At 40.0% G+C, this 17,614-nt stretch overlaps 1 protein-coding gene across 1 annotated transcript in view; it reads right to left on the reverse strand.

Annotated features, from left to right (window-relative positions):
• kdrl (kinase insert domain receptor like) overlaps positions 1-17,614 on the reverse strand; it is a 46,972-nt gene that overhangs the window by 17,413 nt on the left and 11,945 nt on the right. Inside the window, exons 5-24 of the mRNA XM_087850963.1 lie at positions 17,279-17,438; positions 17,041-17,183; positions 16,776-16,947; positions 16,522-16,642; positions 16,242-16,411; positions 14,655-14,811; positions 12,322-12,427; positions 10,193-10,301; positions 8,361-8,645; positions 8,122-8,268; positions 7,749-7,877; positions 5,995-6,101; positions 5,493-5,622; positions 4,293-4,397; positions 2,665-2,778; positions 2,407-2,495; positions 2,061-2,214; positions 1,223-1,320; positions 744-866; positions 436-547 (exon numbers count right to left, since the gene is read on the reverse strand). Coding sequence (XP_087707089.1) covers positions 436-547; positions 744-866; positions 1,223-1,320; positions 2,061-2,214; positions 2,407-2,495; positions 2,665-2,778; positions 4,293-4,397; positions 5,493-5,622; positions 5,995-6,101; positions 7,749-7,877; positions 8,122-8,268; positions 8,361-8,645; positions 10,193-10,301; positions 12,322-12,427; positions 14,655-14,811; positions 16,242-16,411; positions 16,522-16,642; positions 16,776-16,947; positions 17,041-17,183; positions 17,279-17,438 — 2,731 coding nt within the window. The remainder of the gene's footprint in view (positions 1-435; positions 548-743; positions 867-1,222; positions 1,321-2,060; positions 2,215-2,406; positions 2,496-2,664; positions 2,779-4,292; positions 4,398-5,492; positions 5,623-5,994; positions 6,102-7,748; positions 7,878-8,121; positions 8,269-8,360; positions 8,646-10,192; positions 10,302-12,321; positions 12,428-14,654; positions 14,812-16,241; positions 16,412-16,521; positions 16,643-16,775; positions 16,948-17,040; positions 17,184-17,278; positions 17,439-17,614) is intronic.

Below are 17,614 nucleotides of genomic sequence, written 5' to 3' on the forward strand. Positions count from 1 at the left end.
GGATTCAGAGTTCAAGAAAATCTTTACTTATCCTATGCCGGCGCCTAAGTGCAGTCACTCAGTTCATCCACTATCTCCAACATGTTTTTTTAAGCTCTACTTTCTTCAAGGCCAACATCCCTGTAAATCAACTTTTATCTGAAACTGAGCACTTAGAGCAGTCTGAAGCCCAAGATTTAGGTTTACAATTTAAACTCTGGTCATGTTTAACATAATAGGTTGACTTTAAGCATATCTGGTGACTTATGTTTCCAGAGAGAAGTTTTATGCAACTCACGCGTTTCTCAGAACCACCAACTGTGATCTGTCATTTGCAAGTCGTCAAAATACAAATTCCTCTTCACAGTTTCATTTTGAGTTTAAAAATGATCATTTGTAACAGTCTCTCCCACATAGAAGCTTTGGGTTTGGTTTTCTTGTACTCGTGACACTTACCCAGAGAGAAGATCTCCCACATGAGAACACCGAAGGACCAAACATCACTCTGAGTTGTGTAGATCTTGTCAAAAATGGCCTCAGGTGCCATCCACTTAAGCGGCAGTCTAGCCTGTGCACAAGTATTTTGAAAAGAGATCATATACTACCTTCTATCGTCTGTGGATATCTCCAAAATTAATGTGAACACTGATTACACCACACTATTACATCACTGGGAAAACTAGGGAGTATAAACACACAGTAGTAGCAGTAGTTCATTGTTCTGGTGTGGTCTAATAATGATACTAATAACCTAATAAACTTACATCTCCTTTGCGCACGTAATCTGGGTCCTTGTAGACATCCCTTGCAAGTCCAAAATCACAAATCTTCACAACATTATTCTCAGAAAGCAGGATATTACGTGCAGCCAGATCACGATGAATGCACTATTAAGAAAAACGGCAAAAAACAAAGTGAGATTTTTATTGCAAAACCGTGTTTTCTGCACACTGCAAGTTTGAATTCACTGCTATGCTGCATTTGGGAAAACATATGGTCAAGCCATCAGTGATATTACAATAGGAAATTCTTTTTTTTCTATATGCAGACTCCTGCTGTGGATTATTTATAACAATGGCTTCATTCTCTAATCAGTGTCATCCTGTTCTCCAAAACTATGAATGAGCTGAAAAATAAACGAGTTCTACACGTACATCCTTTAAGCATCAGTGGGCACGCTTAAAAATAAAACAGTTAAGTTAACAATGAAATGCATTGACTCCTGTTGTGAGGGAGAAAATACCTTTCGTGAAGCCAAGAACTCCATGCCTTTTGCAACTTGGAAACTGTAGCAAATTAAATCTTCCAGTGTCAGAACTCTCTTATATAAATCCTCAGGTTCTGTGAAAGAAAACAAGTCCCAGTCAGAGTGATTATTCATTCTGGCCTTCAACTTTAAGACAATCCTATTCATCTTCTTAGTGTTTTGAAATGTTATCAGCAGCCCTCCACACCTGTCAAATAAATCAGATAAGATGAAGCACTAACGTCTCTCAAGGGAGAAACTGCAAAAGCCCTGGACTACAACACGCCATCTCAAGAATCCATCCTGACACATACATGTCTCCTCCACACTCTGTCTTTGAAACATTCTTTATAGACGAGTGATAGAAAATAAATATTACAAGTCCTCCGATTTTTCAGATGTCAGGTGAAACGTGTAGTTATGGACGCAGCATGCTGCAAGAGGATCTCACAAGGAGCTCTTCCACTTCCACCTGAGTAAACAGCTAATCAAACCCAAAATAACACATTAGAAACAACAAGGCTGACGTGCCGAGCTCAAGGCAGAGAGCTGTGCAATAGTTGGGGTCAGGAGAGGAAATAAACAGACGCCTCCCCAGACTCAGTGGGGTGACAGTCGCTCCTGCTGCACTGATTGTACTGCTGAACAGGAGGAGGAAATGTCCCATCAGACTCAGACTGAAAAACAATCTGAAGGGAGCTTTCATTCCTGGGCAGAAGGGGTGGAGCAGAGGTGAGAGGAGGAGGGGGAGAAGAAGGGGGACAGCAGGAGGGACAAGTGGGGAGGAGAGAGGAGTGCGGGGGTTGAAGGGAAGCAAGACATGCTTGGCTTTTACCTTCTTCCTCTTCCTCTGAGTCACAGTAGCTCTTATCTTCGATAAAACCAGAGCTCGCAGAGCTTCCGGTGCTGGCCACGCTCTCCAAGCGGCGCTTCATCAGCTCGCTGAGTTCGCAGCCCAATCCGGATGAAACCACCTTACCATCCGGGCTCTGATCGACACACAGGTTTCATTATAAATAGGAAATTCAATTAGACGTTTTACACGCATCAGATTTTTGTGGAATATAATCACACTGCATTAAGGTACGATGAATTTATCTTTACAAAATAGGAGACATTCCAAGAGTAAAAACAGTTACTCTCTGTACAAAAATGACGATATTGGACAGATGGAGACTCACTTTGTAGACGAGAAAGTCGTCTCTCTTGCCCCTCAAATAGTTGGACAAATTTCCATATTTGCAGAACTCCACTATCATCATCAACGGTCCTGTTAAAGATGGAATCATTCCTCTGATTATTATTTACGGGAATAAAAACAAGGGTCAAAAACAGATGCCAACTTAATCCTAAACCTAACGAAACTGGCAGTATTTTAGCATCCTTTTAAAAAGACAATGCTTCTATATATATTTTATAATCACAGTAATAATGCTCACCGCCAGGTTTCGTGCAGGCTCCCAGCAGGTTAACCACATTGAGGTGATGGCCAATGTGGATCAGGATCTTTAACTCTGACATCAGAGCCTTTCGCTCGTTTGACGTAGCGCCTCCTGTAACGAGTGTAAACATCAGCTGGTGCTTCAACATCCAAAGTAAATGCTCTCGTAAGCGATTTAATTTGAGAAACTTCCAGCTTGACTAAATTCATGTGAAAAACAAGTAAGCTTACACATGTTTTTTAACTAAAACAGAGAGTGGAGAGTTATTTTAAGTGCATTCAACTTATTATCTGTATTTATATATTAACAGTGAAATCTATTTTACTTTTTATTTTCTGAGACCTAAGACTACTCTGAAATCTAATGTGGTATACAGAAATATTACATTAACTGCATTGTTTTGCACAATACATTGCAAGCAGAAAGTTTATGTTCACAGTTTTTTACTATGGAGAAAAGGCTAAAAAACTGGGATTACAGGAGCAATTTAATTTAATTCAATTTAAGTATTGAAACAAGAGAGAAAGCTATGTGGAAGGTTTTTTAGGCCCAGTTATATCAAACAGCTTTTGTTGGACGACATCTTGAAAGATAAATACCAAAATAATTACGGAGATAAGAGGGGAAGTGTTCACATTACACTCCTGAGTTTGAGAAGTTTATTCAGTGATATGAGTTTACATTGAATGATGAGAATCGAGATTTAGACCATGCTTTCTTTTTCAATGACCAACCACAAAACCAAAGCAGCCAGAGTCTCTGACTAAATCATGGCCAATCTGAGAAAACCTGCTGCTTTCCATTAACTTTGACCTATGACTAACAACAGCCAGCGCATTAGTTCCTCTCAGCGAACCTGTGATTTATGAAGAGTAGTGATTAATGATAAGAAAGAGCAAAACATCTACCCAGTGGTCCTATTTTTTCCTTCTTGCAAACACATCTTCCCCAAATCTCTACTTACTGATAGGTCTGCAAATTGCTTCTATAGCGTTGCCAAAAAGAAAGAATTTTAGGGAATTACATGTGCCGTTCATGCACTCGCTGCGGTGAATGAAATAGCTTTGCAATAACAGCCAAAACTGTTTAGCTTCCTGTTTTCATTTTGAATATTTACAGCGAACATTTGGAAAGATGTCGGAATGAGATTGTAAATGCTTCAAATAAAGACTGAACACAGGAGGATTTCCAAATGTTTGACTCCCTAAAATGTGTCAAATAAACACATGAGCATATTTTTATTGCTCATGTTGGGCTTGTCTCTTATACTTTAAAAAAAAAATTCACACGAATAACTTCTGATCAAATCCAATTCCCAATTCCCGTCAGCGTGAGAGGTTTTACCATACATGCACTTTGCAAGAAACCGGCATTGGCTGTTTTTTTGCTTTGAGCTATAACACCATGCAAACATTAACTCTGTGTATGGTGATGTCGTTTATGAGTCTGTGTAATGCATGTGAAATAAATCTAGATATTCAACATTCATCTGCTGCACATTAAACGATGACTTTACTGCTGGCCTGTGCAAGTACTACGAGCATTGCACCACTATTGGTAGATTGGCCAAATTATGTATGAATGTGCACAACATAAAAGGTCAGTGAAGTTTTTGGACATCCTACCTTTCAGCATTTTGACTGCAACAGTCTTGCAGGTTGAGAGCTTGTCGATCCCAAAAGCAGAAGCCTCGACCACTTTTCCAAAAGCTCCATGGCCGAGTGTTTTGCCTGGCAAAGGAAGAAGGTTTTGGACAAGTGGAAAGGCATTAGAACTTTCTGTCAGGCTCTATAATTAAAACAACCTGCTGAAGCTCGGATCACCAGACAGTTTTTCTGTGAGGATTTGTGGTTCACTTGAGACCGGATGATAGCCAAGTTCACTGATAACCCTACATACCAGCTGCAGAGAGGGGTTACACCTATTCATTCTACCTTATGTAGCTCTGTCTATGATTTAATACTAACTGATAACCTTTATATACATTTTTGTCATCATTAAAATTCAATCTAAAATCTTAAAGGAAAGACGTTAAACAAACAGCGATGTTTAACTGAGACTTAATACTGATGCTCTGTCTTTGTTTAAATGTCATTTTGATGAGTAGACTGTGGAAGATTTCCAGTTTGGCCCCAAACCTGCATACATAAAACTTCCAGAAAGCAAAACAACATATTCAAAAATCCTGAGGTGACGGGCTATGTGTAAATCTGCTGCTTTATTACGATCTGCTGTATCTACACTTACTGGACTCTTTGTTAGGTACAAATTTAATTACTTGTTAATACAAGTATCTAATCAGTCAATCACGTGGCAGCAACTCAGTCCTTTTAGGCATCTAGACATGGTCAAGATGACCGGCTGAAGTTCATAACTCTGCAACAGAATGAGGAAGAAAGGGGATTTAAACGATTCTGAATGTGGCGTGGTTGTTGGTCTCAGATGGATATTTCAGAAACTGCTGATTTATTGGGATTTTATCTCTAGGGTTTATGGAGAATAGTCTGACAAATAGAAAATATCCAGCGAGCAGCAGTTCTCTGGGAGAAAATGCCTTGTTGATGTCAGAGATCAGATGGGAATAGTCAGACCTCCGTCACCAGATCTCAGGCCCACAGAGCTGATAGTGGCACTAGAGCATCCGACAAATCTGCAGCAACTGCGTGATGCCAAAATGTCAATATGAACCAAAGAATTAAGGCATGTACGGAGAGGAAAGGGGTCCAACCTAGCACTAGCAAGTTATACCTAATGAAGTGTCCAGATGGTGCATATTTAATAATGAAACTTCTATCAAAACACTGATGACACTAAGCATTGCTCACCTAGTTGTAGGCGATCACGAGGAAACTCCCACTTGCTGCCGTCATACTGAAGCAAATCATTCTGCTCCTCGAGGGGATACTCATCGGGATCAATGATGATCGATGGACCCATCTTATAATGTGCTGGTTGCTGAAAAATTAATGTTATCATTAACGTTATGTTTTAGGTTTTAAGTGGCAAATAAGTAGTAAATAATACAAATTCTTCCTCTAGGCTTTTTTCTTTAGTCAAGTACAATATGTTCTAATTATTTCTTTTATCTAAGCTAAAAGGTCACTATTTCCCAATGATCATGACAAAGAAAAATCTTCAATACCAGCTAAAAGGATAATTCACTTAAAAAGCATTTAAAAAGCACACATAAGTCAGTCAGTTTCCAAAATAGCTGCTTTCAAGAACACAAAGGAGGAAGTGTAAAATACCACAAGTGCAATGCCACTCCCTTGATTTTGTGGAGTGATTCACTCTGCTTGTAAGAAAAAGCATAATGTAGTCCTTTACCTTCCTTAGCTTGCGAATGAAAAGAATAAGCATGATCCAGAGGAACGTTGCTGCAGCTCCCGTACACACCAAAATTATGACCTCAACATTTGGCTTCGCCTCATCACCTGGAAAGAGAAGAATTGTTGTCAAATACCAGAACTCTTTTGCAAAAGTAAAACTGGGGCCTTCTTGTGATCTCTCATGCATCATATTATATTGGCAGGGTCTGGTGATTTATGACCAAAAGGAAACAATCTGTAACAAATTACCAAATAAAGACTACGGCTTTTGACTAAAACCTTTATATCATCTCAACCTCTTTCACTCTTGTTTATTTGTTTCTTCCCAACTTCTCTTTCAGGGATTGTATATAAAAAGGAAGTGGAAACACGCTTAGCATTTGTGGTTTGCTTGGAGAATGCATACCACACTTTTTTCCTGTATTTTTTTCATCTAAACACGGCTTTTCTAACCATCCGTGTCCACACTACAGACTCACGTCTCTCAAATCTACACAAGATTTTTCCGGCTCTTATTTCAAGCCATCCTTGACTAAACAGTCATGGCAGGACACGCATGTAGCTGAAATATATATATATATATATATATTAGGGATGCAACAATACCAATTTTTTTCAAACCGATACGATACCGATACTTGGATCTGAGTACTTGCCGATACAGAGTACAAAAACCGCACACACACACACACACAAATACAATGAATTGGAAGACAGGTTTTATTTTATTCCCTGCCGATAAAAAATAAAATCTTAATAAAAATGACCACAAAAAAATTTCAAGTGAAAAATAAGCACTTCTGTTAAATTATTGCAGAGTATCCACATTGTAATTTAACAAAATATCACTGAACTATTGGCACTGTCTCGAGCTTTCAGAATAATAAATAAACACTTCTGTTTGGAATAAAATAAATACAAATTAGGTTTGAGAATAAAATAAACTTTTAAATTATTGCAGAGTGTCCATATTGTAAACAAACAAACAAAATAATTATTATTAAATAAATAATAAAATATAAAAAATTATAAAATAAATAATAAATAAAATAATAATTGGCCCCCTAGTGGCCAATCTAAACAACTACAACAGAAATGACAAGCCACCCTCTGATTAATGAAATAATTTAGTATCGGTTCATGGTATCGTTTAACTTTTACGAGTATGAGTACACACACATTTTACAGTATCGGCCCCGATACCCGATACCAGTATCGGTGCATCCCTAATATATATATATATATCTATACAGACATGGATGGAATGACTTGCATGATGGCCCACTTTTTACATTTTCTAATGACCTTCTACTCCAATTATCTACTACGTGTTTCCAGTGCCTTGCTGGTTGTAGCAGTCAATCATTTTCAACTCATTAGTGGCCCTCTTAACACTTTACAAGGGTTGTGTCCTCTACGTGATGGCTCCAAGCCAAAGCTATGATCATAAAACTCAAGAAGGAATTCATTTGGCATTCCTCGCAGCCACAGATTTTCTGTCAGGGGAGAGTTCTCTCACTAAAGTCTGACCAGAGCTATTTGTAGTGATGACAAGAAAACAAGAGGCCAAGAGGGTCTCAGAGATGTTTTGACAGGGCATGCAGAAAATGCTTGACTCCCCTGATGAGTAATGCTCTTATTTTGATCTGCAAGTTTCATTTTATGCTGACAATCCAGTGCTGTAAGCATAGCAGGTTAGATTGTTTGGAAATTTCTTTATGTTTAATTGTTAATATTCCATGACTGACTCACCAAACACAGTAACCACAGCGCTTGTTTTCAGGACACCCTCAGTGTTGCTGGCTATACACTCGTACAGACCCTCATCATCTTTCTTGACCCTCTCAATGATCAGGGTACCGTCCTCGCCCAGTGTGATACCTGAAACGCACAAACTATTAGTTAAACAGCCGAAAAGAAGTGCAGAATTTTAACTTTGGGTGTTTTTTGAAAACTCGTGGCAGTGCAAAGGCAAGTTTAATGACTACACAATTTAATTTGTCAATAGACTGCACTTAATTAATCTTCTTCTAATATGTCAACCCGGTCACAAAAACTGTAAAAACAACAACAAAAAAATTCTTCATGAAAGCCATAACATATGAGATATTTTTCTCAGTGGTACCTGGATTTTCTTCTAGTGGAACACCATTTTTCAGCCACGTGATTTTTGGAGGAGGAACTGCTGAAGCGTTACAAACCAGCCTCAGGGTGCTGGTATTGTTCACATCTTGGCTGGTCAGATTTTGATTCAGCCACGGTCTTCTCCTGGCTGTAGGAAAATAAAAAGTTTGGATTATTGGTGCTGTCACTGTTTCGTAGAGGAAAAGTGGAATCAGGTTCTCATATGTAGCTCTAACTTACCATCCAAAATAAGTACAGCCTCCTTGAGTTCAGCCTTCTTGTTGAGCTTGTAGGCTCGGCACTTGTAACCTGCAGTGCTGTTTTGAGACACATTGTGCAAATAGAGAGAAAGGGAAATGGAGTAGCGACTGAACCGGATGCTAGACACGTTGGAAGTGACTGTTTGATTCCTGGAATCCAACCACTGTAGATCTGTGTAGAGATAACGGGTTGCCCGACAGGTCAGGTTGACGTTGTTCCCTTCAATCGCTTTCTGAGGTTCAGTGCTTATTTTCTCAGGTTGATCTAGTGTGACAAGGAACATGGCAAACAACATATTTAGTCATTTTCATTTACATGGCATCTACATCCGTTTACATTCCAGATCCCTCAGGTCATCTGGATCCGGTCTTTTATCAGTTCCCAGAGTCAGAACCAGACACGGAGAAGCTGCATTCAGCTTTTATGCTCCTTATATCTGGAACAAACTCCCAGAAAGCCTCAGATCAGCTGAAACACTCAGTTTATTTAAATCCAGGCTGAAGACTCACCTGTTCTCAGCTGCATTTGAATAAAGCACCAAATCCACACTTAAGCTTAAATTTCAAAACTTACATTTTAACTACTGATTTTATCTACTGTTCTGATTTTATCTGTTTTAATTTTATATACTGTTTTGTTTGTTTGTTTGTTTGTTAATTAGTTTGTTTGTTTGTTTGCTTGTTTTAATCAATTTTAAATCATGCTTTTTATTTGTTTTTGTTTCTAATGTCTCTGTAAAGCACTTTGAATCACCTTGTTGTTGAATTGTGCTATACAAATAAACTTGCCTTGCCTTACATGCGTGCAATTATCCAACTTGCCAGAGAAACTAATCAGGACAACAGTTTTGACACAAAGGAACTTATCAGAAGACCCAGAATGTCAAATTCCCTGTTATTTCCTCTTTCATCACTATTAATTAGAAGCATGTTGTCCAGTAGACAACACTGCTGATGGTGCTTCTGCAGTGATCCAACTCGAGCGAGGCTGACTATGTGCCCCAGGGGATACAGAATGCGCTTGTTTATTCAGTTTGCTGGAAAGCATTCTCTGTTCCGTAAGAAAAGACAGCTGTTTTTACAATCCTGTCCTCTTTTTTTAGCAGCATTCCATCATTCTCCGCCTTCCTCACCTTTGAAAGAGAGTGGGATTCCTCTTGGGAATTCTCCCACCCTGGGAGAATAATTTTTTGCTACTTGGCATCCACTCCAAAAGAAGTCCTCCACCCTTCAGGACGTGTGATTCATGCAACGTTTTAGGAAAGGTGATGCACTTTATTGCAAAGTGAGCTCTGCTTGTGCACGGTGACACCTCATCCCCACTGTTATTACATAACTGTCTCAGTTGATTTTCATTTTGGGAACATTTGGAACTGCTCACATGCATATAAAAAGTAAATCCTTATTGCACACACAGGATCATGAAGAAAGAGCAATGACCTGCTGGTGCAGGAGCAGGAATGCGGTTATTCAATGATGTTTTTAAATGCATGCCATTACAGCACTCCATATGGCTCAGGACTTGTTTGCCTCTCTTCCGCCCCGAAGCTGTTCAACTACAGTGGAAGATGTTTTCAATTAATGCCCCCCTCTGGTTTCTTTATTGCACAATGCAATCTGTGGATTCCTTTCCTGTTCTTGCAGTTCATTACAGCGTGCGATGTGCACACAGATCATTTGTAAAGCATAGAGCTCATGGTATAGTGTGCTTTGTAATTGAACTAATGTGTTTCTGCATGCAGCTGTGTGATTATAATGTTTTGGGGTTTTTTTTATTACATTTTACTTGTTGTATTCTGGTGACCTACTTACCATCAACATAGAAAGGCACTGTAATGTAGGCGCTGCCAATGTCGTTCTCAGCCTTACAGTAAAATCGTCCTGAAACACGTGCATCTCCAATCACCAGGGTACTCACAGTCTGATTGGAATCAATAAAGCGATTGTGATTAATTCTTAAAAGCAGATAAAACATAATAAATATAATAATAAGAGAAACAAATGCTTGATATCATAATTCACTCTCTGCTGTCAGTGTGATCGATTCTAGAGGTTTCAATCACCATCAGAGCACCGAGTCGCTCTTAATAAACAAGTGGGAGGTCTAGACGCAGCCTGGTGTGCTTTATAGTCTGCAGCGCTTGACATTAATGAAAGGATACAGCTGGAGTTATAAAGGCCAAAGAGTCTCCTTCATACTGGTGCTATAGATCTAGACCTGGGCCTCCATGTCCATTTCCTGGAGAGCGCCTCCAATGCCATGCTCGATTTTAAGGTTAGCACAATATTTTAATGGCTTAAATAGACAAAATAATAAGTGAGACACTTGGGTGAGGGCCAGACTGCATGGGGTTCTGTTTAGTGTTCATGGGGACATCTGTTTTTGGGGTCAGTCGGCTACATCAAAGAGAGTGAATGATGTGGGTGCATTGTCTGGGCTGGGGCATGCTGGCCTAAACGTCCTGGGCTGGTAGGAACTATTGTGTTGGCTGTGAGAGACCCAGCTGCAGCTACGAAACCACATCAGCGTCCCTTTACTTAAACTGTTCACTTTACAAACATACAGGCATCAAAATTAAGTATCATAACGTCCAAACCTTGCTGATAGAACATTTGTCAAAACACTGAGTGACCCTATGATATTATGTTACACCTATTACTTACCATTATGTAACATGAGATTGAAAGCAGTCACTGAGACGATTGTGCCTGTCCCGAAGACGTGACCTGACCAAACACACTATGACCTCTGTGCCCGAGTCTTCCCTTAGTGTTTCCTTATATTATGACTCTCCTTTTTCGCTGGGCTTTCTGAGGAGGCCCAGTCATGACTATGTTCTCATTCACGGGCCAAAGCGATTTATATGAGGTGACAGAGAGGAATTTACTTCCACCAAATCCCTCTTCGTTTAAACTGCTGCTTGTTATCATTGAACCTTAGCCCTGACCCTCATAAAGCACCGGCGACTGGCCACAGGTACTTGTAAATAAGAGGTGCCTCTATATCTTTGTCAGACACGTATATAAATCGATGACCTGTAAAGAAGGCCAAATTTACAGTTACGTGGTGTGCAAATGACTGGATGGTTCTTGTTGTCATGTATTTCGCAATTAATGAGCGCAGCAGCAATTTATGGACTACAAATTCAGCTCAAAACAAAGAATGGATTCAGAAAGGTCAACGATGCTTTCTCCTGCCCTAAAACAGCTGTAATGGATTTCTTGAACCAAATCCTATACAGACAAGGGGCATGGCAGCGAAGGCCTGTTCTCAGTTAGGTTAGGCATGAACAATTTTAGCATTAAGCTTCCACGGGAGATTTGAACCAAAGTCTGCGTGGGATGTTTGGGGTTTGCATGGCAATACGTCTTTGATGTCCTTTAAGAAAAACTAAGGGATTCTTATCTTCTAACTATCTAACTATTGATGCCTTAAGCGTTGATTTTTTAGGAAATAAAATCTCTCTAAATTAATATGTCTGCCTTAAAGCTAAACCTAAGCCTGCCTTCATAGTGTAGCTGTTTCATGTGCTTACATCTACCACAAAGACTGTGAAAACCTGGGGTGTATTTCACTTTAGTAACGGGAAATGAACTATGTCTGTCAGTTGTGGTTGCACCATTTCCAAACTGCGGGCCTCAAAGAGCAAAAGCTTTTGTACAAGAGGAAAGCCAGTGTAGGTAAAGCATCTTTACCGCTATTTTTTTCTTGTAAATATAGAACCTTTCTTTTCAGATGCGGCTCATTAAATGTGTAATAAAACCAAGTTAAGAGATGGAACAAATCCCATCTCTTATCGCACTTTTCTCCATACCATCTCTCTTCCAGTTCTTTATACTGGCGACAGCTATTTATTAGACTCAATTCATGAGGAAATGCATATTATAAAGTGCATCCATTGTTTAAAAACATACACTACATATAACTTTAATCTACATACCTTGTTTTTTCCTTTAACTAGTTGAGAATTCGTGTTTATGTTTTTAATCCAGTTGTAGGAATCATTTTTCCTTTCATCCACTCTGACAAAGACTGGCTCCAAATCACTACAGGAAGGAGAAAATGCAATAAAAATCAACCATTCTGAACAACAAACAATGTAACAGTGTTTTATGTTATTGTATTTGAGAACTTTCGTGTAATATCAAAACACACCCTGTCCAGATCACACGATAATAATGTATACCCTGCTATCTCATTGTGAAGGCCCTCTCCTGAGGGTTCTCTGAACTCTCTAGCATGGGGTGTCCTACTTCTTAAACGCAGAGAAAGCCTTGATTTAGGCCCCGCTGGTGGTGAACAATTAGTTTGATGAGTGGAGAGGCACTGAAGGAAACAGCAGCAGCAACAGGAAGGGTTGTGCTGTGCGTCACCTCATACAGGAACACCCCTCCACGTTCTGGCCAGAGGAGATAAGGCAGATCCTGAGACCTTGGTGGTCAGCAAAGGACAGCTGATAACTTCTCAACCTGGTGATAAAGACAACCCTATATTTCTGCCTTCTTAAAAAGCTTCTCTCAAATTCAAACCCTCCCCAAAAGTGACATTTCCTTTGCTCCCAAAAGATTAAGGGATGCAAGTTGGATTTACAGTGACAGCTACTCTGCAGGCTCAGGGCACTATAAAACAAACATTTTGCACAATTGGCTTCCCACCAGGCTATAGCTGTTCCTCTGTCTCATTAGCCAGCCCAGCCACAGTTCCTGGTGCCAGCCCTGATTATCTTTGGCCCAGCAGAAAGAGTTGCTTTGACCTTACTAAATCTCTGCAATATTTTATCACGAATCTGGTAAGCGGCAGCTGGTTTTATGCGATAATTTAGTGAAGAAACCAATGGGAAACTGGTGGTTTAACACCATCTAGTATGTAACATAATTAGTCGCTTGCAGTCTGCATTGTTTTCTTTGCCACTGGATGTGGAGACTGATAACACGCAGCTAATGGCCCATTGTTTTCCTGATCTTACAGTTCACAGGCCCTCCAAACCACAATCTGAGTGACTGTTCAAATGTTCATTTTGCGTATGGGTTCACCGCCAGGCTGGTATCCATGCACAGTCACACATATACAGCGCTCTCAGTTCTCTTCAGCACTGCAATAACTCGGGGAATCTGAGATTGAACTCCCCCGTGTCTCCCTCTCAGCCTACAGAACCGCTGACCACTAATGAGAGGGCAGCTCTCCGCGGCTTTGTTCCTTTGATTAATGGGTCACGTTCTGGGACAGAGTCAATTGAATCAAAGTAGGTCTGCTTTATAGAGGGATCTCCAGGTCAGACTGGTGGCTCTGAATCCTGCGAAGGTATCTCTTCACTGCGTGTTGCTGTTGGTGATTTTGATTCAGTATTGTGGAGTTTCCGTCTAAAGGTACAAACTAGTTAAAGACTTTTTAATAGCTTAATAGCTGTTTTTCTTTCCCTCTTTCTTTCCCCCAGTCAAGTCTGTCCCGTATTCAGCAAGTGAAAATAAAATAAACAATAAAAGGTGAATCAAATGGACCATTACGGCAAAGCTGGGATGGTCAATTTGGTAAAGTAAATCCGTTGGGCATCTTTCTTCGCCTTTAGACAATAATTCTGATGGCAAAAGAGCCAAACGGGACAGGCAAAAAAAAAAAAAAAAAAAGACTTTTTAATACCAACTTAAAAACAGATTTTAGACTAAACATACAAAAGAGAGATAGAAAAAGGCGAAATATCTTCTTTCAGATGTTCAGAATGAACAAGAAAGTATTTAGTCATATGTTTATTAATGTGACCAGAAAATGATCTAACTGATGTTAGTATCCCATTGTCCCAAGTTTGAAACAGCTTAACAGATGTGGGAATAGCAATTTTGTCCTTAAAATTTCCAAAAACACAAGTGTCTAAAAATTATATAATTAATCATTAATTGTGAACTTTTTACATGGAGATTATATCCACAACAGGTGGACTCAATTGCATCATCGCAACAGTTATTCAGGCTGAAAAAATGCGACAGTTTTTCATGCAGAGAGAAACATCAGGCGGTAACTTTCTGGAAAACTAAAACTAAAACTGGTATACAGATAGAGCTCATGATTTGGTAACTTCACAATTCAATTCAAACAATTCAAAGCATGGAATTGTTTTTGAGCCTAGACTTGGGTTAAGTGGCCTGCTTGAAATTAGTTACTTACACTGTTGAAATGCTGTGAATTTCTTATGGTATTGCTGAACCGTGACAGACCGTGACAGCAGAACGACTAAGGTAAACATTTCAATGCTTAGAGCATAACATGAGGGTGACTCACTTTTTAAACTTCGGTTCTGAGTGAAATGGTTGCCAGTGCCAAGTGATGATTGGCAACGGCAGGCCATAAGCAGTGCAGGTTAGGTGATGCTGTTTGCCCGACATGTAAGGTTGCACGTCCACAGTAGCAAGCTCCGCCTCTGAAATACTTGGCTTCACTACATACACACACAAGTACACAGTAACCACATACACGCACAAACATGGAGAGAAAGACAACATGTTAGACCAGAGGTCAGGCTTGCCTCCTTTAAGAAGCCAAAAAAAAGCTCCCACTCCCACATTACACATTTTTTAAAATCAATTATGAGCAAATTAAAAAAGAATTCAAGATATTTTTTAGGGAAGCAGCATTCACCATGATAGGATCAGTAATTTCTCCTTTCATTATTTTTCCTGAATCGTATTCATTCAGCTTAGTTTTGCACCTTATGTTCACCCTGGCTGTCCACACCCCACTCTCTGTCCCACTGGGTTAGCTAAAAGAATCGACCGTACCGGCCCCGCCTGCTGTGGAATCTCAAAATGTCTCAAAAAGAAAGACAGTCTTGATGTGCAGCTATGAAAGGCAGGCCGAGAAGAGTGGGGGGATGCCTGCCTAGCCCAGGGCTCTAGGTCAAAGAACAATCTCACCGCAGTCCATGCCTGGGTCACTGAGTCAACCGTTTGTGCTGCAATGAACAACAGACAAAAATGCTTCTCCCACCTCGGGAGATGTACTTATCTCAGCACTGTCTGCATTTTGGACAACAGAAATAGTTGTGTTGCATTCAGTGCTCCAGCTCATGCACGCCTGACGACTGTAAACAACATATGAACAAGATTTAAAATAGTTCTCTAACTGGTGCCAGGATTTTCTCTCCACTTTGTTGTGTTTGTAAAAAAAATTTCATTCCAATAAATAAAAGTTTTGTGAAGTGGGCCGGTCAAGGATCATAAATAAAGTTTATAAAAGGCTAGAGGGGCCTGATTTTTACACTTTTTGGCACACTACTGGGATTCCTCAAAAATGTTTAAAGAATGCAGTAAAAATAGCTGTTCCCTCCACATGCTAAGTGTGAAGTAAGGGATATACAGTCTCCTTTTTGTTCTTTATAGCAAGCAAAATCCATTCATGTATCTACTCGACATGCTAAAATATTTATATCCTAGTGTTGACACTTATCAGTATATTAAAAGAGTTGTCATAACAATGAATTGCAAGCTGATTTTTCTCCAGCTAAATGGATAACGTATAGAACATGCTGGTTATATGAGCCGTACTGTATGCACACAGGGTGTAAGGATTGGAGGGGTCTGGGGCAGCTGGAGTCCGTGTGCAGAATAGAACTCGGGCCTTTTACACACTTCGCCAAGCCCCCTTTCAAAGAGCCCCAATAATCAACAACAGCTGCTCCTGCTACGTCAATCCAGCCCTGGAATCAACAAGCTCCCAAATTCCTCTCACACTAGAGCTGCTACCTGCCGTCCAGTGATCTAGACTGAGAGCAGCAGCAGCAGACGTGCTGGGGGCAGCCTCGGTCCACAGCCAAGGCGCTGCTTCATTTCAGGATCAGTGAAGACTATCAGGTTTGTGGTAATGGCTTACCTGTGACTTCCAGAACGTAGCTGAGATTCCTGTACAGCCCCTTCGCTCTGTTGCCCAGGCTTATGGTGAACACGCCAGAATTCTTCTCCTGCACATCAGTGATGGCCAAGCTAAAATCAGACATCTTGTAACAAGTGGAATTCTTCATGATAGGAACCCCATCCTTGTACCTGAATATTAGAGGCACATAAAAGTTTGTTTATTGTGCATATGCAATAATAGAGGTGCCCAACACTCATAACAAAAGGTTTATTTATAGTGGCTCGAAACCACTGCCTACCATGCTATCATGTCTGGTGGTGGCAAAGCGATGACCCTGGGTTCAAACACAATCTTCCTTACACCTTCAGTGACTGTTCTATGCTGTCCATTCTTAAAGGAAATGTTAAGAAATGGATGCTCTGCAACCAAAGAGTATAGATTAAATAAGGTTATCATTATTACTTTACAGGATCGCCCCGATATTACGATAATTTACAGGCTAAAATTATTTTAATTTCACTTGTAATAATAAAGCATTAAAAGCATTCTCACCATAGACAACAACTTTTGCCGTGGCAGTATCATTTACTTTGGGATTCAGCTCAGCTTTGCAATGATAGATTCCCTTATCCTCCATGGTAATGTTTGGCAACACTAAAGTGTTACTCATTATAAGGTTCTTAGAAGGTCTGAGTAGGGACTTGATTATACTATGCCGTTTTTCCTGAAGACAAAGAAAGCACCATAAATGCCAGTGCTACTTATGCAGGCTGTCCCATAATATTGTAAATCAGTCAATGATAAACCATTAACTTACTTTGTCCTTTGGAAAATGCCAGGTGAAGTTGATTCTTCCATTATAGGTGGTCTCCCCACTACAGTTGAGGATGAGGGTGTCTCCAGCCAAGATTTTAACACGGTTGTTATCTGGAGTAATCCTCACATTTTTAAGGACATCAGCTGTAAAATTGGAACAAACATAATGAAATGTTATGAAACCTTAAACAATCAGACAGTTAAAAACAATTATGTCACCAGGAAAACAACAGACTCACTCAGTCTACTAGGAAGGTATTCTGACTTGAACACTTGGCTGTTGACTTTGGCATGACATGTCAGTATGTTGTATGAATCGTTGGCACCGTAGGGGATCCTGAACCCAACCATTGGATCCCACACCATTTCCTTTGTAATCTTCTCAGTTAAACTTGGCGCCTGTAATGAAAAAGGCAAAACGAATACATTTGATGACACTTGTGATGCCAACTATAGGTCACTGAGCCAGACTGACTGAAGAGGAAGCTGCATGACTTCATTTAACACGTAACTCATGCACCACCGGGCTCAGCTGGGGACACATCTGTTAAGCTGTTTTATAACACATGCATGAC

This window comes from Neolamprologus brichardi, chromosome 2, assembly GCF_056152115.1.
Source record: "Neolamprologus brichardi isolate AB-2024 chromosome 2, ASM5615211v1, whole genome shotgun sequence".
Taxonomy (NCBI): domain Eukaryota; kingdom Metazoa; phylum Chordata; class Actinopteri; order Cichliformes; family Cichlidae; genus Neolamprologus; species Neolamprologus brichardi.